General features: G+C 53.3%; 3 protein-coding genes across 4 annotated transcripts in view; 1 reads left to right on the top strand and 2 right to left on the bottom strand.

The window, feature by feature from the left end:
* Positions 1-5,065, bottom strand: part of DDX54 (DEAD-box helicase 54) — a gene marked incomplete in the record, with an annotated part of 40,672 nt that extends 35,607 nt beyond the window's left edge. Inside the window, 3 exon segments of the mRNA XM_014589032.2 lie at positions 129-199; positions 1,152-1,281; positions 4,855-5,065. Coding sequence (XP_014444518.1) covers positions 129-199; positions 1,152-1,281; positions 4,855-5,028 — 375 coding nt within the window.
* A 97-nt stretch (positions 5,066-5,162) lies between these two features.
* On the top strand, positions 5,163-10,532 carry RITA1 (RBPJ interacting and tubulin associated 1). The gene is made up of 4 exons (XM_006151690.3): positions 5,163-5,534; positions 5,709-5,825; positions 6,953-7,318; positions 9,451-10,532. The coding sequence occupies exons 3-4, from the start codon at positions 7,050-7,052 to the stop codon at positions 9,935-9,937; spliced, it is 756 nt and encodes a 251-aa protein (XP_006151752.1). The 5' UTR covers positions 5,163-5,534; positions 5,709-5,825; positions 6,953-7,049; the 3' UTR covers positions 9,938-10,532.
* Positions 10,533-14,380: 3,848 nt separating this feature from the next.
* DRC10 (dynein regulatory complex subunit 10) overlaps positions 14,381-19,537 on the bottom strand; it is a 22,910-nt gene continuing 17,753 nt past the window's right edge. For both annotated transcript variants that reach the window (XM_006151688.3, XM_006151689.3), the window contains exons 4-5: positions 15,177-15,248; positions 14,381-14,915 (exon numbers count right to left, since the gene is read on the bottom strand). In XM_006151688.3, coding sequence (XP_006151750.2) covers positions 14,607-14,915; positions 15,177-15,248 — 381 coding nt within the window. In that variant the 3' untranslated portion in view covers positions 14,381-14,606. The remainder of the gene's footprint in view (positions 14,916-15,176; positions 15,249-19,537) is intronic.

Raw genomic sequence — 19,537 nt, 5'->3', positions numbered from 1 at the left:
CTCTAGTCCCGGCCCCGCCCCACTGGAGTGGCCCCACCCCACTACTCTAGTCCCAGCCCCACCCCTCTAGTCCCGGCCACGCCCCACTGGAGCGGCCCCGCCCCGCTCATCCCGGCCCCACCCCTCACCTTCCGCTGGATGGGCGTTGGCACCTTGTAGCCCTTCTTCATGATGCCTTTGAACACCGGGTAGCTCAAACCTGGGGGAGATTAGAGTCAGGGGCTGGGGAGCCCGCACAGCACCACACCACAAGAAACCTTAGAGGACGAAGGACTGTGTCATCGATGGACAGCAAAAAAGAAGAAAAGCAATAAAGCAAAAGTCGCGAGGTGATGTGAGACTTGGGAGTCACCCGGTTGCAACGTAAGCACCTTATTAGGATTCCGACATGCTTTTCGTGCCATAGGGCGGCTGGGGTGTCAAACACGGATGGGTCTTTGGTGACACCGAGACACCGTGTTTGGTTTGGATGTGATAAGGTCCTGCATCTCTTAGACTTCAAAAAGTTCATGGAGAAAATAAAAATTAAAGCAGGGTTTTACTGCGGTGCAAAATATTTCGAATCCATGCATTCTCTCATAATATGTATCATTCAAGAACTTTCTGGAGACGTGTCATTATGTATGAGACTTTTTTTCTTAAGAACTTTTGGCCTTAGGGCATGTGCATTTGCTGGAGAGAGAGATAGTGAGGGAAGGTGAGGGGATGGCCATGCTGCAATCTCTTCTCCATTCTCCTCCCAGGATCTTGGGGCATGTATGTACACATGACTGGCTTGAGTTTCTTTTCTTTTTTTTTTTAAATGTTTTAAAATTTTTTGAGAACTATTCATTTAATTTTATTTATTATTATTATTGTTCTTCAATCTGACCAGAAAGAGACAGAGAGATAGAGAGACAGGGAGGAGAGAGGGAGAGTAAGAAAGCAAGCCACCAGATCCGGGACTCGAACTGCAGTCAGCGATGTGAGTCTGCAATCCCTTCTCTATTCTCCTCCCGGGATCTTGGGCACGCACACACATGCGCCAGGTCTGCTGCCCTCCCTGCTGCTGCCTCGTCCTCCCGAACACCTACCACGCTGGGCCCAGAGCAGCAGCGGGGACTGAGTACACAGGGAATGGGGACTCCCGAGGGCGTGGCCTGCTCACCCACCCATGGACTGGAAGCCGCCAGACTTCTTCTTCTTCTTGTTCTGGGCGCGTACCATCTCCCGGGTGTCTGGCTCCACGTCCGAGGTGCATTCCGAGGTGGGGAAGGTGGGCAAAGGTTTGCCAGGTCTCAGCTGGGAGGAAGAACAGAGAGGCAGTGGTACTCCAAGGACGATCGCACTCCTGCAGGGGCACCCGGTTGCCCATCCCTCCCCTCATTTAAGCCAATGGTGCTCCTGCTGGGTCACGTGACTTCTTTGCTTAAAAGTTCTCCTTGGATTGGGCAGAGGCAGGGCCGAGGTTCGGACTGGGCTCTGCGGGTGGACTGCCTGGGTTCAAACCCCAGCTGTGTTACTGTCCAGCTGTGAGAGCTCAAGCAGGGGACTTAAGTCTCCAAGAGCCTGTGCCTGCACATCACGAAAATGGGAGTGACGAGGGCACGGCCTCCCGGGGGTCACAGAGATTACAGAGGTGAGTGGGGAGCTTAGAAAGGCGCCCAGAGTCTCATCTCACGTCAGCATCACCGGCTGCAGTACCATCAGCCTGGCTAGTCATTCAAAGCCTGGGAAATCAACACTTTAAGGAGCCGATCATGGTCCCAGCGGGTGGTGTAATGGTTATGTCACTGGATTCCTTCCCAGTCGACTACAGTGCGAGTTCTGGACCTGGCGGCCTAAACCTCACGCCGGGTGCGTGTGTGTGTGTGTGTATACCCAAAACCTGGAGAAGACAATGGAGGAGAAGGGACTGTGGCCATCTGCCCTGGGGAGGTGATCTCTCACTTTCTGTCTGTTAATCCAGTGAGTGCACGCCCCCTACAGCAAAAACCTCTCTAATAAAAGAGTTGATCAAAACACCTGCCATGGTGAGAGAGATTTTTTGAGGTACCCTGCACCCCTCCATCTGTTTTGGTTTGCTATAGGCACACGCATTCCCCAGAGAGACAGGGAGAGGAAAAGAAGGCAAGGAATCGCCCCCTGCGGGGATGGCCACACCACAATCCCTTCTCCTCCATTCTCCTCTTAGGGTTTTGGGCATACATGCAGTGCATCTGGTGTGTTTTTCAACCACCAGGTCCGGGATTCGAACTGCATAGTTGGCCATGTGGAATCCAGCCACCTTAATCTCTGTGCCAGTGGCTGGCCCACTATCTTCTTTCTGATCCATGATCTAACTAGTCTCTCTCATGCCTGGCCTCCATGCTCTCATCCAGGATCCATGTGGCCTAGTACTGCTAAATTCAACCAAGTTGCCTCCTCCGGGATGCCTTCTTGGACTACCAAGCTGTCGTTCCTCTGGGAAATAACATGTACAGAGCCGTAATTCATAAGAATGGCTCAATCTTCCAGCACTTCTACAAGCTAGACGTTGCTCTGAGTGTTCATATAAACTAACTCTTTTTTTTTTTTTTTGGAGAGATTTTCACTGTAGGGCACGTGCGCTCGCCAGACGGAGAGAGACATAGAGACAGAAAGCGAGAAATCACCCCCAGGGGGGATGGTCACGCCGCAATCCCTTCTCCTCCATTCTCCTCTCGGGATCTTGGGCATGCACGCACACGCGCCCGGTGTGAGTTTCAAGCCACCAGGTCCGGGACGCGAACCGCGGTCGACTACGTGGGAGTCCAGCCACATAGCCATTACGCTAACTGCTGGTTCCCCATATAAACTAACTCTTAACAACCCTGTGAAGCAGGCACCACTATTACACCCATTTTACAGAGAAGGAAACTGAGGCACGGAGATAAACAACCCAGTCAGCGAGGGAGGCAAGGACAGGGGTTTGAACTCTGGCTTCAGAGTCTGTGTCTTTTCCACAGTAACCGTCCACTACAATCCTCCAGTTAAAGTCATAGGCTGTTTTGTGCAGTCTTGAGGGAATGAAAAAACTCAAACCAAGAAGACGGTGACCTTATATGGCCCCCCAAGGTCTGAACGATGCCCACCTGGCCCTTTCCAGAACAGTCTGCCCACTCCGCTCCACTACACGGGAACCAAGGGCTTGAACACAGGGGCGCTCAGTAGGGAGGACAGAGCGGCACTGTCCCGTCCACTCTGTTCAACACTGTGAGGTGCACATACCACCTGCCTTCTCGGACGTGGGAAGTGGGGCACAGAGAGGTGAAGCAGCTTCTCCAGGCCCCCCGGCCAGTGCAGGGTTGGGCACGTTTGAACACAGGGCGTCAGGGCGGCCAAGCCCGTGGTCTGAACCATGCACGCACCCCTCCCACTGCCTGCCTGTGCTGGTTACGACCTCGAGCAGTTTCTGCCCATCTATCCAGCACCTACTAGGTGTCAGGCACTGGCCAGCTGGGGTGGGAGAAGGCGAATACGGTCCTTGTTGGGTCCCTGCACTGGGGTGTAGACCTTTCTCTTTACATGAACGCACACTTACTCTTGCCCCTACCTAGCCATCTCCAGGTTGGGCATCCGCTGGCCACAGGACAGCAGGCAATGGCACTCAGTAGTGGAAATGGCATAGGCCCTGAAATCAGACGGTCCCGAGTTTGAGCCCTGACCTTCCCACTCACAAACTGGCAAGTCCTGGTCATGTTTCTTAACCCTCCTAGGGCTGGCTCCTCCTCTAGAAAATGGGGATGGCAGGAGCTGGCATACAGGGCTGGTGTGAGGATTAAATGATAAGGCTTGGGGGCCAGCAGGTAGCGTAGTGGTTAAGGCGCTGGACTCCCACATAGGCGTCTGCAGTTTGAGAACCGGACCTGGCAATTTGAAACTCATGACAGGTGTGTGTGTGTGTGTGTGTGTGTGTGTCTGCCCAAAATCCTGAGAGAAGAATGGAGGATATTGCAGTGTGGTCAGGGGACAGATTTCTTACTTCTTTATCTGCCTGTCTCTCCAGAGAAGGCATGCATTCTATAGCACAAAAATCTCTCAAAGAAAAAAAAAGATTTGGACCAGCAGATGAAATAGCGTTTTTTTTGTTTCCTTTTTTTTTGGAGAGGTTTTTGCTATAGGGCGCGTGCACTCACAAGACAGAGACAGACAGACAGAAAGCGAGAAATCCCCCCCCCCCAGGGGGGATGGCCATGCCGCAATCCCTTCTCCATTCTCCTCTCGGGATCTTGGGCACGCATGCACACGAGCCCAGCGTGAGGTTTAAGCCACCGGGTCTGGGACTCGAACCGTGGTCGACTACATGGGAGTCCAGCGACATAGCCATTACCGCTGCTCCCTAAGGCAAACACCTCTAAAAAAAAAAATAAGGCTTGTAAATCTCTCAGCAAGGAGCCTGGCAGATGGTCAACAGGGACAAGTGCAATCTGGGAACGGTTTCTAGGAGGTTTGGAGGCATCCCCGTCTCAGGCCAGAAAGGCAGACCTCCCCTTTAATCGGCCTCCTAGGGAAACCCCAAACTCTCAAAGGCAGTTTCTCCACCCACACTTTTCATTGGACAAAAGGAAACTGAGACCCGCCCTCTGGCAGGAGAGAGCCAATGAGGGGCGCGCGACCCAAAACTCCCAGGACGCCCGCAGGCCCCAGCCTGGAAGGCTCCGGGCGCCGAACCGGGACATGTCCGGCCCCGAGACACGTGGACGAGCCGGCGGTCCTGAGTCCCCGACCCCGGGCCAGCAGACTCCTTCCCCGCCCTCTGCCGTGCCCACTCCCCAGCTGGGGAAACAGAGGCCTCGGGGCGCTGCCCACGGCCGGGTCTCGGGTACCAACGTGTGTCCCGGCCCCAGCTCCTACCTTCCGGGCTCGGGCGTCATCTTCCGCCTGGACCTCGAACTCGCCGTCTTCCGAGTCGCTGCTGCGGGCCTGGGAGGCGGCGCCATGGCGCTTTCGGAGCCCCTTCTTCTTCCTCCACTGGGCCATGGCAGTTCGCGACCGAGGTCCGGCCGCCGGGCGCTTGCCGGCCGCCATGCGGGCCTGGGCAGGGAACCCGGAAGGGGGCGGAGCCTGCCGGGACGTACCAACTTCGAGACGGGGGGGGGGCGGCGCCGCGTCTACACGGCCGCGGCTTGGCTTTCTCCCCGTCTGCAGCCCAGGAAGCCTGGTTCACACACAGCCAATTGGCGTGAGAGACCCCACCTGTGGCTTTAGGGAGCTCCGTGCCGTACTTTGGGGCGTCAGGAGCGGGGCGGTCCCCCCGGGTCGGATGGTCCGGGCCGTGCCCGCCCCTTCGCTCGCTGGTTACTGTTTGCTGGATGCGCGCGCGGAGCTCACGTCGCTAGGGCCTGGCTGCCCCGGAGAGTCGGTCCGCGAGCCTTGCCCGCGCGGCCTGAGCTGCGAGGGTCCCAGGAGCCAGGGGTTCCTGGATGCAGATGGATGGGGATCTCGGATGCTCCGCAAGCTGCAGTCCCCGCGCCTTCGCCGAGAAGCAATCGGTGAGGCTTGCAGCCCGGATACCCGCGAACCCCGATGCTCAGGTAGGAGAATAACCCAAGAATGCAGGGACCTCGGGCTTTAACCAGGCCGTTAACTTGGGGGTTGGGGGAAATATGGGGCGGGGAGGAGGAGTGGGCGTGTACCCCATAGAGTGGCTAAGTGCACAAGCTCTGGGCTCTCAGTCGGGTTCCAGTTCTTCTTCCACTGTTTCATAGGTGTGACCTACACATATGACTTCACCTTCCGAAGCCTGTTTCGTGATCCATAAAATGAACATAACCACCTCACAGGGCTGTTGAGAGGATTAAATGAAACAATGCAGTTTGCACGAGGTAGGCACGGGATCAACACTGGCCCTGGTCACCCCTACACCCAAAAATATATACAGGGTACAGGGACTCCCTCTCCAGCCATGGATCGTTTTCTGGTTGGTGCCAAAGTGGGCAGGGGTCCCGTCTCTCCATCCCACGAGTCATTCTGTAAATATTTGTTGAGTTCACATTGTCTGGTAGGAGTGCGTATTTACTTACTCATTAAGTATTTGCCGGTAGGCCCCTTTTTCCCATTACAACCAAAGACAACAGTTGAGGGACCAGCAGATAATGTAACAGTTACATCGCTGGACTCCCACATAGTCCCAGACCTTGTGTCTTAAAACTCACACCAGTGGGACCAGCAGTTGGCATAATGGCTATGTCGCTGGACTCCCACACAGTCGACCGTGGTTCAAGTCCCGGACCTGCTGGCTTAAACTCACGCTGGGCACGTGTGTGTCCATGCCCAAGAGCCCAAGAGAATGGAGGAGAAGGGGTTGCAATGTGGCCATCCTCTCTGGGGGGTGATTTCTCGCTTTCTGTCTCTCTGTCTCTGTCTTTCTGGCGAGCGCACGTGCCCTATAGCAAAAACCTCTCCAAAACAAAACTCAACAGTGGGCGCATGTGCAGACGGGTCCAAAATCCCAAGAGAAGAATGGAGGAGAAAGGATTGCAGCATGGTCTTCTGGGCGGGGGTGGGGGTGGGGTGGTGATTTCTCACTTTCTGTCTGTCTGTCTCTCTGGTGAGTGCTTGTGCCCTATAGCAAAAATCTCTGTTAAAAGAAGGAAAAGGAGGAATGGGGCCAGCAAATGGTGGTTATGGGTGTTGGACTCCCATATGGCTGACTGTGGTTCGAGTCCTGTACCTGGCAGCTTGCTTTCTCACTTGCCCTCCCTTGGTCTCTTGCTCTGTCCCTCTCTGGTCAAATTAAAATAAACAAAGAAAGAAAGAAAGTTAAATAAAATAATTACCAAAAAAAAAAAAGAGGAATAATTGAACAAATTTCCACATCCTACCTAGGGTTGCAGCTCCCCTTTAGGGAGGACTGACAGAAGAAAAATAGACCCTTTTGCCCTTGGGATGGGGACTTCAGAGACTACCAGTCTTAGTCCACTCAGAGGCGCCACCTTGACCGCTTTTCCAGGGAGCCCTGGCAGCAGGTCCTGGTGGCCAGAGCACAGCTGCCGTCACCGAGACCAGCAGGCAGCGTGAAGACCCCTGTGGAACCGGCCATCGGAGGGATGCAGACACTCCACCTGCAACACCGCTGCCGGGGTGGCTTCCGAGTCAAGGCCAGGGCGTCATACGTGGACGAGTCTCTCTTCGGGAACCCTGCAGGCACCCGGCCCACCCCACCAGATTTTGACCCGCCCTGGGTGGAGAAGGCTAACCGAACCCGAGGAGTGGGCACAGGCGTGCCACAAGGCTCGGGGGGCAAGGCTGGCTGTGAGACCACCCCCTCCAGGGGCAGCACCCTGAGCCTCACCCCGAGGAGGAAGAACAAGTACAGGTAACAGGATGAGAAGGTGCGCCCCGGGACTCAGTGTAGCCGCCAGGGTCCCCATACAGCCCTGCTGTTCACCTGCCGTGTGACCTCGGATGAGCACCTTGAACGCTCTTTACTCATGTCAAGTGTGGTTCAATTATTCCTTCTTTTTTTTTTAATAGAGGTCTTTGCTATAGTGCACATGCATTTACCAGAGAGACAGAAAGCGAGAAATCACCCCCCCAGGGGGGATGGCCACACCGCAATCCCTTCTCCTCCATTCTCCTCTAGGCATCTTGGGCACGCACGCACACGCGCCCAACGTGAGTTTAAGCCACTGGGTCCAGGACTCAAACCGCGGTCGACTACATGGGAGTTCACCGACCTAGCCATTACGCCAACTACTGGTCCCACTGGTGTGAATTTAAGACACCAGGTCTGGGACTCGAACCGCAGGTCAACTATGTGGGAGTCCAGCCATGTAGCCGGTATGTTATCTGCTGGTCCCTCCACTGTCATCTTTCATTGTAATGGGAAAAAGGGGCCTACTGGCAAATAACGAATAAGTGATCCCTCCCTAGGGGAATGTTAAGGGTTAAATGAGAAAGGGAGGGTACAGTGCTTGGAACAGTAACCTAACACTTAGGGCCCTGTCAGTAAATGCTCACTAATGTTGATTTGTGACAGTGGAGTCCCCACTCCCAAGTGTCGCAGACAGGCCCAGGGAAGTGAGGCAACTTGCCCCAGGTTACAGAGAAATGTGCTGAAGGTTATTAATGTGCTTAAATCATGAAATGACATAGGTGGAATGTTTCTGAGTTTCGGCAAGTTGTTTTTAAAATAGGTCTTGAGGAACCAATAGGGGGTGTGGTGGTTGGGGCACTGAACTCCCACATGGCCAACCATGGTTTGAGTCCCAGACCTGGTGCCTTGCTTTCTCACTTTCCCTCTCTTTCCTCTGGTCAAATTTGTAAATAAAAATTTAAAAAGATCAAATAAAATGCATCTTGTAGCATTTTCATGAATAAAGCAGAAAAATAGGAGCTGACACAAATGGTTATTATTGCTAGTTAGATTATAGTCATGAGTTGCTTAAAGACAAGAATAGGGGACCAGCAGTTGGTGTAATGGCTGTGTTGCATGTTTCCCATGTAGTCGACCGCAGTTCAAGTCCCGGACCTGGTGAGACAGAAAGTGGGAAATCACCCCCCACCTCCCCCCCAGCCGGGATGGCCACGCCATAATCCCTTCTCTTCCATTCTCCTGTTGGGGTTTTTGGGCACAAACACCCGGCATGAATTTTAAGCCACCAAGTCTGGGACTCAAACCATGGTTAGCTATGGGGAGCCCAGTGATGTAACCACCATAGCATCTGTTGGTCCCTGTTACTTGTTTTTTAATTTGAACAGGCAGACAGAGTGAGAGAGAAAGGGAAAGTGAGAAAATAGGCTGCCAGGGCCAGACTCCAACCACAGTTCACCATGTAGAGACCAGTGCCCCAATCAGCAGCCACCAGCAGCTCCAAAATCCTAAAGTAAGCTCTTATTGGACAGACTTGGGTCACATGGCCATCCATGAACCAATCAGTGTGGCTGGGAGGATGGAATATGTAAAATAACCAGGCCTGGACCACATACCTGGGAATGGGGTCAAAATGCAGGGGGGGTTGGGACCAGCAGTTAGTGTAATGGCTATGTCGCTGGACTCCCACGTAGTCGACCACGGTTTGCGTTCCGGACCCGGTGGCTTAAACTCATGCTGGGCGTGTGTGCGTGAATGCATGCCCAAGATCCCGAGAGGAGAATGGAGGAGAAGGGATTGCGGCATGGCTATCCCCTCTGGGGGGTGATTTCTCGCTTTCTGTCTCTCTGTCTCTCTCTGTCTGTCTGGCAAGCGCACGCGCCCTATAGCGAAAACCTCTCCAAAAATAAATAAACAAATAAATAAATAAATAAATAAAATGCAGGGCGGAACTGGATGTTTCACAGGGAAAACCAGAGATGGGCTCAGTACCTGAGAGATTGTGGCCTTGTCGGGACAGGGTTTCGTGCAGTCCACATGCAGCCCTTTCCTGCTCACAGCAGAGGTTGGGGGAGTGGGGCTGTTGGTTTTCAGGGGCTGTTCGCCCCCAGCTGACTGTTTTCTCCCTCTGCCAGACTGGTCAGCCACACTCCATCTTACTGCGATGAGTCACTGTTTGGTTCCCGACCCGGAGGCGCCAGCTGGGAGACCCCGTGGATGGCGAAGGGGGATGCCGCCAAACTCCATGCCCTCTTCTGGACACCCCCAGCTACTCCCAGGGGTGGCTGCTCGCCCTCCCCTAGGGAGACTCCACTGCGGGCCGTTCATCCAGCTTGCCCCTCCAAGACAGAGCCCAGGGTGGCAACAGATTCCCGGAAGCTGTCCGTGAACGGGGTGGATACTGCACGCCCTCCACGGAGGGGGCGATCCCAGTCCCTCACCCCCCTGGATGTCCCCAGCACTGGTCACTTAGCCACCAGTGCCCCCCACACACGTGGACCTCTGGATCACAGGCCTTCTGGGTCAGGGGTGACTTCCAGGGCTCGCTCGGTCAGCGTTTCAGTGCCAGCTACCCCTCGGCAAGGTGGGGTCGCTCAGAAACCAAGGCCCCCTTGGAAATAAGGTTCTTCCATCAGGTACGTCCAGGGGAGGGATGCCACCCCTGGCAGGGGTCTTTTGGGGAAGCCAGCATCTGCAGGGTAACCCCAGGCATTACAGAAGCCCCACGGGGACTAACACGGGATGGTTAGGACCTCCCCTGTCCTGTCCAGCTCAGCTGCTCCCTGCTCCCGAGGTGGGTTTGAGGCCCGTCCTTGCAGTGCCCTCTGAGGCTGGTTGACCAGGTCCAGATCAGTGCCAACCTGGGGTCATCCCCTCCCAGCTGTTCTTTGTGTCTTATTGCCAAGTGGAGTGATTGCCAACCTGGGGGTCCTGCCATCCCATCCCTGCTCCCAAGATGAGCACCCTTTTGGGGATGAGTGTCACAGGGTCTGGAGGCTTGAGGAGTGTTTTCCCAGGCCCCCGGGGGGAGGGAAGGGCATGTGGGTGATACGGGGTGAAGGTGTCACCTCCATAGTCATGTCTTTATCTCCACACGTGAAATATCTCACAGATCAGTAGCTCTTTGAAGCTGTGAGCGTCACTAGTATTTTTCTCTTAGAGAAAAATAATTTGACCAGAGAGAGAGAGAGAGAGAGAGAGAGAGGGAAAGTGAAAAAGCAAAGCAGCCAGGTCCAGGAATCAAACTGCAGTGGGCCCTACTGCCAGTGTCCCGACTGCCATGCCACCTACTGCCCGCAGTAGGCCCAAGTTAATTTACGTAACTAAGTTAAATGATGTAACAGGGGGGTTAGCAGGTGGCATGGTGGGCAGGTGGCACTGGACTCCCACATGGCTGACCATGGTTCCAGTCCCAGGCCTGGCAGTGTGCTTTCTCACTTTCTTTCTCTCTCTCTCTCTGTCCCTCTCTGGTCAAATTAAAATAAATAAATAAACATAAATAATTCTTTTTTTAAAAAATGATGTAGCAGGTCGTATACGGGTGTTTCAGCAGCAGGCGGGCAACTGAGGGTGAGGGACACGGTTCTGGAGCATCGCTGGATTCATGCAGTTGTGCAGAGAGACAGAAAAAGAAGAGTGCCCAAGTGAGAACTCATCGCCCCATGGGAAATGGCCATCCCTCAGTCCCTTCTCCATGTCCCTCCTTTGGGGATTTTGGGCATGCATGCATGTGCACCCGGCGTGGTTTCCAAGCCAGTGGGTCAGCCACGTGGGATCCAGCCCCTTAACCACCAGTTTACAGGCTGGCCCGTTTGTGTGATTTTTAAATGATGAACATTCCAGGGGACCTCAGAAAGTTCGTAGAAAACGGAAATTAAAGTATGAATTTATTGGGGCATAGTGGTTACATTGCTGGACCTGCACGTGGCCGAGTAGTTTGAGTCCCGGACCCGGTGGCTTGAAAAGCATGGCGGGTATGTACGCATGCGTGCCCAAGATCCCAGGAGGAGAAGGGACTGCGGCGTGGCCATCCCCCCTGGGGGGTGGAGGGATGATTCCTCACTTTCTCTTTTTCCGTCTCCGTCTCCCCCGACCTTTGCCTCCCACCAGGAGAGTAGGCACCCTAAGGCAAAAAACTCTTTAAAAAAAAAAAAAAATGAATGAGGAACCAGCAGTTAGCGTAATGGCTATGTTGCTGGACTCCCATGTAGTCAACCGTGGTTCGCGTCCTGGACCTGGCTTAAAACTCACGCCGGGCGCGTGTGCGTGTGTACCAAAGATCCCGAGAGGAGAATGGAGGAGAAGGGATTGCGTTGTGGCCATCCCCCCTGGGGGGGGTGATTTCTCCCTTTCTATCTCTCTGTCTCTCTCAGTCCGGCGAGTGCACTTGCCCTATAGCAAAAACCTCTCAAAAAAAAAAAAAATGAACGAGCTTATTTTTGCTCATAATCTGCATTGTCCGTGACTACCTTAAGACCCCTCGTGCGTGTTCCACCTTAAATAAATGGCTCAGACTTTGCCAGGCAGAGGGTTGTGTCTGGAGAGTACCCTGGATGGCTCGCATGGTGGGGGCACACTTCCCCCCTGCTCTCCTGCTTGTGAGCCAAGGGACCGAGGCCAGGTTGCCTACAGAGACCAGAAGAGCCCTTCCCAAGGCAGTTACCTCCTGACTCCCAATCGACCTGGGCGCTGGGCCTGTCCTTGCCCGTCTTCCCCTGAGACTTTCCAGGAAGCACTGGGTTCCAGGGAGCCTGGCTGGAGGCCACATCCGTACCTTCATCTCAGGGAAGGGAAGGAGTGGTCTCTGCTGGGGAGGGACTCGCAGCTGCCATAACTGGGGACAAAACTGCCAACGCCTGTAGGAGCCAGACAGGTCATGAGGGAAACAGCTGCACACAGCACAGACTCGTTCACTGGAGAGGCAGAGAGACAGGAAGCGAGAAGTCTCCCTCCCCGCCCAAGCAGGATGGCCACAGCCGCAATCCCCTCTCCTCCATTCTCCTCTTGGCATTTTGGGCACACACACCCGGCCTGAGTTTCAAGCCTCCAGGTCCAGGACTCAACGGGCTAATGGCGATCTACAACACAGGCGTCCGATGCCTTAACCATGCCACCTGCTGGCCCCCACCATTTGCATTTTAAACAGAAGCTGTTTAAGCTTCCTAGAACTTTTGCAAGGAATTAGCGCCCCCTCCTGGTTTTTCTTGGAATATCTCATTCTTTTCCTTACCCGGCTTTTAATAGACCAAGGTGAGAAATGCCTCTCCTTCCACTGATGGGAACAGTTGACAGTTAACCAACAGCCCAAGCTTGTTGCTAAGGACGAACTGATGCCAGGCCAAGGGTCTGAAGGCAGATGGGAGTGGTGGGGACTGGAGCAGCCTGTGGTCTGTATCGTTTAATACAGGTACTGCTACAGAGTTCTAGAAGACAGGCAGGCCTGCGGGTATTTGGATGTGGAGATTTTTTTCCAGAAGAGGCAGCTGAATTTCTTTTTTTTGAATTTTATTCATTTATTATTTTTAAAATTTGATTTGACCAGAGACACGCACACACACATACACAGAGAGAGAGAGAGAGAAAGTGAGAAAGCAAACCACCAGGTCCAGGACTTGAACCGTGGTCAGCCATGTGGGAGTGTCCAGCACCTTGTCCCACCATGCCACCTGCTGGTCCCCAAAGCAGCTGGATTTCTATGTGATAGCCCTCGAGTTTGAAAGTGTCAGAAGCTGGTTAAGATTGTTTGAGACTGGACCAGCAGATAGTGTAATAGTTATGCCGCTAGACTCCCACGTAGTCGACCACAGTTCAAGTCCTGGACCCAGTGGCTTAAGCTCACATCAGGTGCGTGTCTATGCATGCCCAAAATCCTGAGAGGAGAATGGAGGAGAAGGGATTGCGGTGTGGCCATCCCCTCTAGGGGGTGAGTTCTCACTTTTGGTCTCTCTGTCTCTCTGCGCCTTTCTGGCAAGCACACATGCCCTATAGCAAAAAAAGAGGAAAAAAAAATTCTTTTAAAAAAAAAAAAAAGAAAAATTGTTCTGGGCCAGCAGGTGTCATGATAGGTAAGGTGTTGGACTCCTGAATGGCAGACTGTGGTTCAAGTCCCAGACCTGGCAGCTTGCTCTCTCTCGCTCTCTCTCTCTCATGAGCACAGGTGCCCTATACCAAATTTAAAAAATAAAGATGGGGCCAGCAGAGTTGTAGTGGTTATGTCACTGGACTCTCATGGCCAACAGCAGTCCGAGTTCCAGACCCGGTGGCTTGAAAATCATGCATATGTATGCACAAGATCTAGGGAGGAGGGTGGAGGAGGGATTGTGGCACGGCCATCCCCTCTGGAGGGTGATTTCTCACTTTTCCTCTCACCATCTCTCTCTCTCTGGCGAGTGCATGTGCCCTAAAGGAAAAACCTCTAGAACAAAAAAGGATAAGTAAAATTCTTAAGTGGGGACCAGCAGGTGGCGCAGTGGTTACGTCGCTGGATTTCCACACAGCTGACTGTGGTTCAGATTCCTGACCCAGTGTCTTGAAACTCATGCCAGGCACGCGCGTGCGTGTGTGTGTGTGTGTGTGTGTGTGTGTGTGTGAGAGAGAGAGAGAGAGAGACCCAAATCCTAAGAGAATGGAGGAGAAAGGATTACAGCATGGCTACCCCCACCAGGGGGTGATTTCCTGCTATCTGTCTCTCTGGAGAGTACACACACCCTATAGCAAAAATAATACAAAACAAACAAACAAACAAAAATGTAATTGTGCCAACTCCCTGAGCCCACATAAAGCAGTGCGAGGCCATGAGGCTGCTGGCTGCTGGGGCCTGGAACTCCTGAACTTTCGCTGTGCAGCAGGGGAAGTGAACATCAGGTTGATGACCCCATAACCGGGCTGCGGGCAGCTGAAACCGCAGGCCCTGCTCCTGCGGCTCCCTGCCTGCCTCTGGGTAAGGTACCCCAGGGCCATGCCCTTCCCGGCTGGTGTACCGCTGAGGTCAAAGTGAGGAACCGACACCTAGAGCCCACACCCCCACCTGCTCACTCCTGGCGGAACTGCCGGGCCCTGCAAGCAGAGACGGCAGCCCTGGGTGCACTGAGGTTTGTTTAATTTGAAGTAGGCTGTTCTCTCGAACGTGGTTAAGGGGTTTTTTATAACTGAAAAGCACGCTTGGGTGGTGAATGGCCGGGCTCCGGCCGGATCTGGATCGCTGGGCAGCCGGTCTCCGGCTGTGTAAGGAATTAGCGCCCCCTCCTGGTGGCCGGGGGCACCGCGCGTGCTGGAGCCCGGGCGACGGCGCTCACTTCTTGCCCTTGCCCTTGCCCTTCTTGCCCTTCTCCTGCTCCTTGGCTTTGCCCTTGCCCCGCTTCTTCTTCTTGGACCTGAGCATGGAGCGGACCAGGTAGCCCTTCCACACGGCCTGGATGAGCGTGGCGGCCCTGACCATGCGCACCATCTCGCGCTCGGCCTCCATCTTCTTCTTGGAGGTGATCTCGCGCTCCGTGCGGATCTGGGCGAACTCCTCCAGCAGCACGCTGTGGCGCTGCTTCAGCTCCTCCAGCTGCGCCTTCTCCTCCTGGTGGATGAGCTCCAGCTCCTCCAGCTCCTCCTGGGGGCGGGGCAGCGGTCACCAGGCTGCCTCCTCCCCGGGGGTGAGTGTTTCCGCCCCGGGGCCGCCTGCGCTCAGCCTTTCTGCACCGCGGCCCGGCCCGAGGATCCGAGATCCTGCGCTCAGCCTTTCTGCACCGCGGCCCGGCCCGGGGATCCGAGATCCGGTGGTGGTGCCGGGCCTGTCCCATCTGGCTGAAGGAACTTCAGAAAAGGGATCTTGGGAAAAGCACTCGGAAGGGACTTGCTCCGTGACACATACCTGCTTTTCGCCCATCTCGGTGTCGTATTTCTGGATCCAGTTCTCGATTTCCGTCTCCACTTTGTATTTCTTCTAAAAAAAAAAAAAAGTCCAATTAGTCATTGTGAGCCGCGCTGTGTTAAGGATAAACAGCCCCAAGCACTCCATCAGCAGGCCTCCTCCGTGGTGGGGGTCGGGAGATTTTCTTTTCTCCACATGCAGAGAACCCGAGGCTCAGACATCTCACTGCAAAGCACTCGGCAGGGGAAGCAGCAGGTGCAAAGGCCCTCAGGTGGGAGCAAGCCTGGGGTGTTTAAAGAACAGAAACTGGGGGGAACCAGTAGTTAGCGTAATGGCTATGTCGCTGGACTCCCACGTAGTATACCGCGGTTCGCCTCCCGGACCCGGTGGCTTAAAACTCACGCCGGGCGCGTGTGCGTGCGTGCCCAAGATCCCGAGAGGAGAATGGAGGAGAAGGGATTGCGGCGTGACCATCCCCCCTGGGGGGTGATTTCTCGCTTTCTGTCTCTATGTCTCTCTCTGTCTGGCGAGCGCACGCGCCTATAGCGAAAACCTCTCCTCCCCCCCAAAAAAAAGAACAGAAACTGGGGGCCAGTAGATGGTGTAGTGGTTATGTCGCTGGACTCCCACATGGTCGACTGGTTTGAGTCCTGGATCCAGTGGCTTGAAAACCACGCTGAGCACGTGTGCCGGTGTGCCCAAGATCCCAGGAGGAGAATGGAGAAGAAGGGATTGTGGTGTGGCCATCTGCCCTGGGGAGAGGGATTTCTCACTTTCTCTCTGTCTGCCTCTCTAGTGAATGCATGCACTCTAAGGCGAAAACTTTAAAAAAAAAAAAAAAAAGTCTTAAAATAACAGAAATTGAGCCAATGAACTAGCAATGAATGGCCGGCAGGGCGGCAGTCCCTAAAAAGGTAGGCTGTGATGGCTTGGAGGGTGTCAGCTGGAGAAGGGAGTGGAGTCCAGAGTAAGGGGAAGGGGCGGCCACTGGGTGGATTGATTTGCGATGGAGGAACATGGTCTGATTTGGGTTTTATTTCATTTTTTATTATTTTTGTTATTAGTTTATAGATTTTTGCCCTAGGGTGCGTGTGGTCCCTGGAGAGAGACAGAGGAAGTAAGAAATCGCACCCGCACCTGGGAGACGGCCATGCCACAGTCTGCTCCCCTCCAGTCTCCTCCCAGGATTTTGGGCACACATGCTTGGCCTGATTTTCAGTTTGCCAGGTCTGGGTCTCACATTGCTCAGTCAACTACCAGGGCTCCAGCTGCCTAAATCTCTGTGCCACCTGCTGGCCTTAACCTGGGTTTTAAAAAATCAGCTCCCGGGGCTGGCAGGTAGTGTGTTGGCTAAGGCACTGGACTCCCACATAGCTGACGGCGGTTTGAGTCCTGGACCTGGAGGCTTGCTTTCTTGCTCTTTCTCTTGCCCACTCTCTAACTCTGTCTCTCTCTGGTCAAATAAATAAATAAATAAAGTTAATTAAAATAATTTTTTTTTTTGGAGAGGTTTTTGCTATAGGGCACATGCGCTCGCCAGACAGACAGAGAGAGACAGAGAGATAGAAAGCGAGAAATCACCGCCCAGGCGGGATGGCCACGCCGCAATCCCTTCTCCTCCATTCTCCTCTTGAGATCTTTGGTACACACGCACACGCGCCCGGTGTGAGTTTTAAGCCACCGGGTCTGAGACGCAAACCGCGGTCGACTACATCGGAGTCCAGCGACATAGCCATTATGCTAACTGCTGATTCCTTAAAATAATTCTTAAAAAAAAAAAAAAAAAAAACAGATCAGGTTCCAGGACCAGTAGATGGTATAATGGTTACGTCACTGGATTCCTATGTAGTTGACCATAGTTCAAGTCCTGGATTTGGAGGCTTAAAACTCACACAGGGCATATGTGTGTGCACGCCCAAGACCTCCAAGAGGAGAATGGAGAAGGGATTGCAGCATGGACATCTCCCCTGGGGGGTGATTTCTCGCCTTCTATTTCTCTGTCTCTTTCTGACTCTTTCTGTCTTTCTGGTAAGTGCAAATGCCCTATAGCAAAAAATCTCTTTTAAAAATGTAAAACAAAAGGGGACTGGCAGGTGGCATGTTGGTTAAGGTACTGGACTCCCACATAACTGACCACGGTTCGAGTCCCACACCTTGTGCCTTGTTTTCTCACTTTCTCTGTCTCTCTCTGTCCCTCTCTGGTCAAATGAAAATAAATAAATAAATGAAGTTAAATAGAATAATTCTTTCAAAATAAATAAATAATTAAAAGAAGAAAAAAAGGTCAGTTCCCATCCACACCGTGGGGTGTGACTCAGTCATGAAAAGCAGTGGGGCCCTGACACAGGCCATACTGCGGGTGAGCCTTGAAAGCGGGACACTTAGTGAAAGAAACCAGACACGCGGGGCCACGTGCTGTGTGATTCCACATGTCCAGAGGGCCTGTAACAGGTACATCCACGGAGACAGACAGGTTAGTGACTGCAGGGGACCGGGGCCTAACAGAGTGGGGAGTCACTTTGTAACAGCTGCGGAGTTTTATTTTGAGGGGAGAAACTGCTTTGAACTGGACCGAAGAGACAGCTGCACGACACGCGAACGTCCTAACGGCCGCTCAGCTGTTCGCTTTACAGGGTTCATCTGCAGTGATTCCTTCTCAATTGAAAATTAAAAATAAGGGAACCAGCAGTTAGCGTAATGGCTATGTCGCTGGACTCCCACGTAGTCGACCGCGGTTCGTGTCCCGGACCCGGTGGCTTAAAACTCACGCCGGGCACGTGTGCGTGCGTGCCCAAGATCCCGAGAGGAGAATGGAGGAAAAGGGATTGCAGCGTGGCCATCCCCCCGGGGGGTGATTTCTCACTTTCTGTCTCTAATGTCTCTCTCTGTCTGACGAGTGCACGCGCCCTATAGCGAAAATCTCTCCCCCCCAAAAAAAAGAAAATTAAAAATAAAAATCAAGGGAACCAGCGGTTAGCGTAATGGCTATGTCGCTGGACTCCCACGTAGTCGACCGCGGTTCGTGTCCCGGACCCGGTGGCTTAAAACTCACGCCGGGCACGTGTGCGTGCGTGCCCAAGATCCCGAGAGGAGAATGGAGGAGAGGGGATTGCGGCGTGACCATCCCCCCTGGGGGGTGATTTCTCGCTTTCTGTCTCTCTGTCTCTCTCTGTCTGTCTGGCGAGCGCACGTGCCCTACAGTGAAAATCTCTCCAAAAAAAATAAAAATAAAAATAAAATTAAAAATAAAAATCAACATGGCTGACCATGGTTCAAATCCTAACCCTGGCAGCTTGAAAAACATGCCAGGGGGCCAGTGGGTGGTGTAGTGATTACTCCCACATGGCCGACCCCAGTTCAAGTCCCAGACCCAAAGGCTTGAAACTCAGGGCTGGGCATGTGTGCGTGCTTGCCCAAAATCCTTAGAGAGAAAAAGAGGAGAAGGGATTGCGGCCTGGCCATACCCCCTGGGCAGGGGGGTGATTTCTCCCTTTCTCTCTCTCTGTCTCTCTGACGAGTGCATGTGCCCTACAGTAAAAATCTCTCTTAAAAAAAAAAAAAAAAGAAAAAGATGGGACCAACAGATGGCATAATAGTTATGTCTCTGGACTCACGTGGTCAACTGTGGTTTGAATACCAGCCCTGGCAGCTTCAAACTCACGCCAGGCATATGTGCATATGTGCCCAAAAATCCCCAAAAGAGAATGGGATGGAAGAGAAGGGATTGTGGCGGGGCCATCCCCCCACCTTGGGGTGTGTGATTTCTCACTTTCTGTCTCTCTGTCTCTGTCTGTCTCTCCAGTGAGGCCATATGCCCTATAGCAAAAATCTCTCCCCCGGCCCCCCAAAAAAGATAAACATGCCGGGAACCAGCAGTTAGCGTAATGGCTATGTTGCTGGACTCCCACGTAGTCGACCGCGGAGAGACAGAGAGAGACAGAGACAGAAAGCAAGAAATCACCCCCCAGGGGGGATGGCCACACTGCAATCCCTTCGGTTGGGTTTTTCTTCAATGATTTAAATAGCTTTTTAAATTTGTTGACTGTTGGGACCAGCAGATGGTGTAATAGTTATGTCATTGAACTCCCACCTGGCTGACCGTGGTTCCAGTCCTGGACCCGGTGGCTTGAAACTCTTTTATTGATTTTTTTTTTTGAGAGATTTGTCATAGTAGGAGAGAGATGGAGAAGGAATTGTAGCATGAGCACACCCCACTTGGGGGGTTTCTCCCTCTTCATCTCTGTCTCTGTCTCTCTCTAGCAAGTGCACCCTCTGGCAAATAAAATGAACAAACAAACTTCCTAATCCTGCAATGAAAGAGCTCTTTTTTTTTTTTTTTTTTTTTTTTTTTAGAGGGGGGG

This window comes from Tupaia chinensis, unplaced genomic scaffold (genome assembly GCF_000334495.1).
Source record: "Tupaia chinensis unplaced genomic scaffold, TupChi_1.0 Scaffold000323_1, whole genome shotgun sequence".
In the NCBI taxonomy this organism is placed as follows: domain Eukaryota; kingdom Metazoa; phylum Chordata; class Mammalia; order Scandentia; family Tupaiidae; genus Tupaia; species Tupaia belangeri.
This window is presented reverse-complemented; position numbering and strand designations above follow the sequence as displayed.

Excerpts from the sequence above, each read along its gene's own strand:
- RITA1 (XM_006151690.3), top strand. The coding sequence starts at position 7,050 with ATGCAGACACTCCACCTGCAACACCGCTGCCGGGGTGGCTTCCGAGTC. Across the intron at positions 7,319-9,450 it reads AGGAGGAAGAACAAGTACAG|ACTGGTCAGCCACACTCCAT; the intron begins GTAACAGGATGA and ends TCCCTCTGCCAG.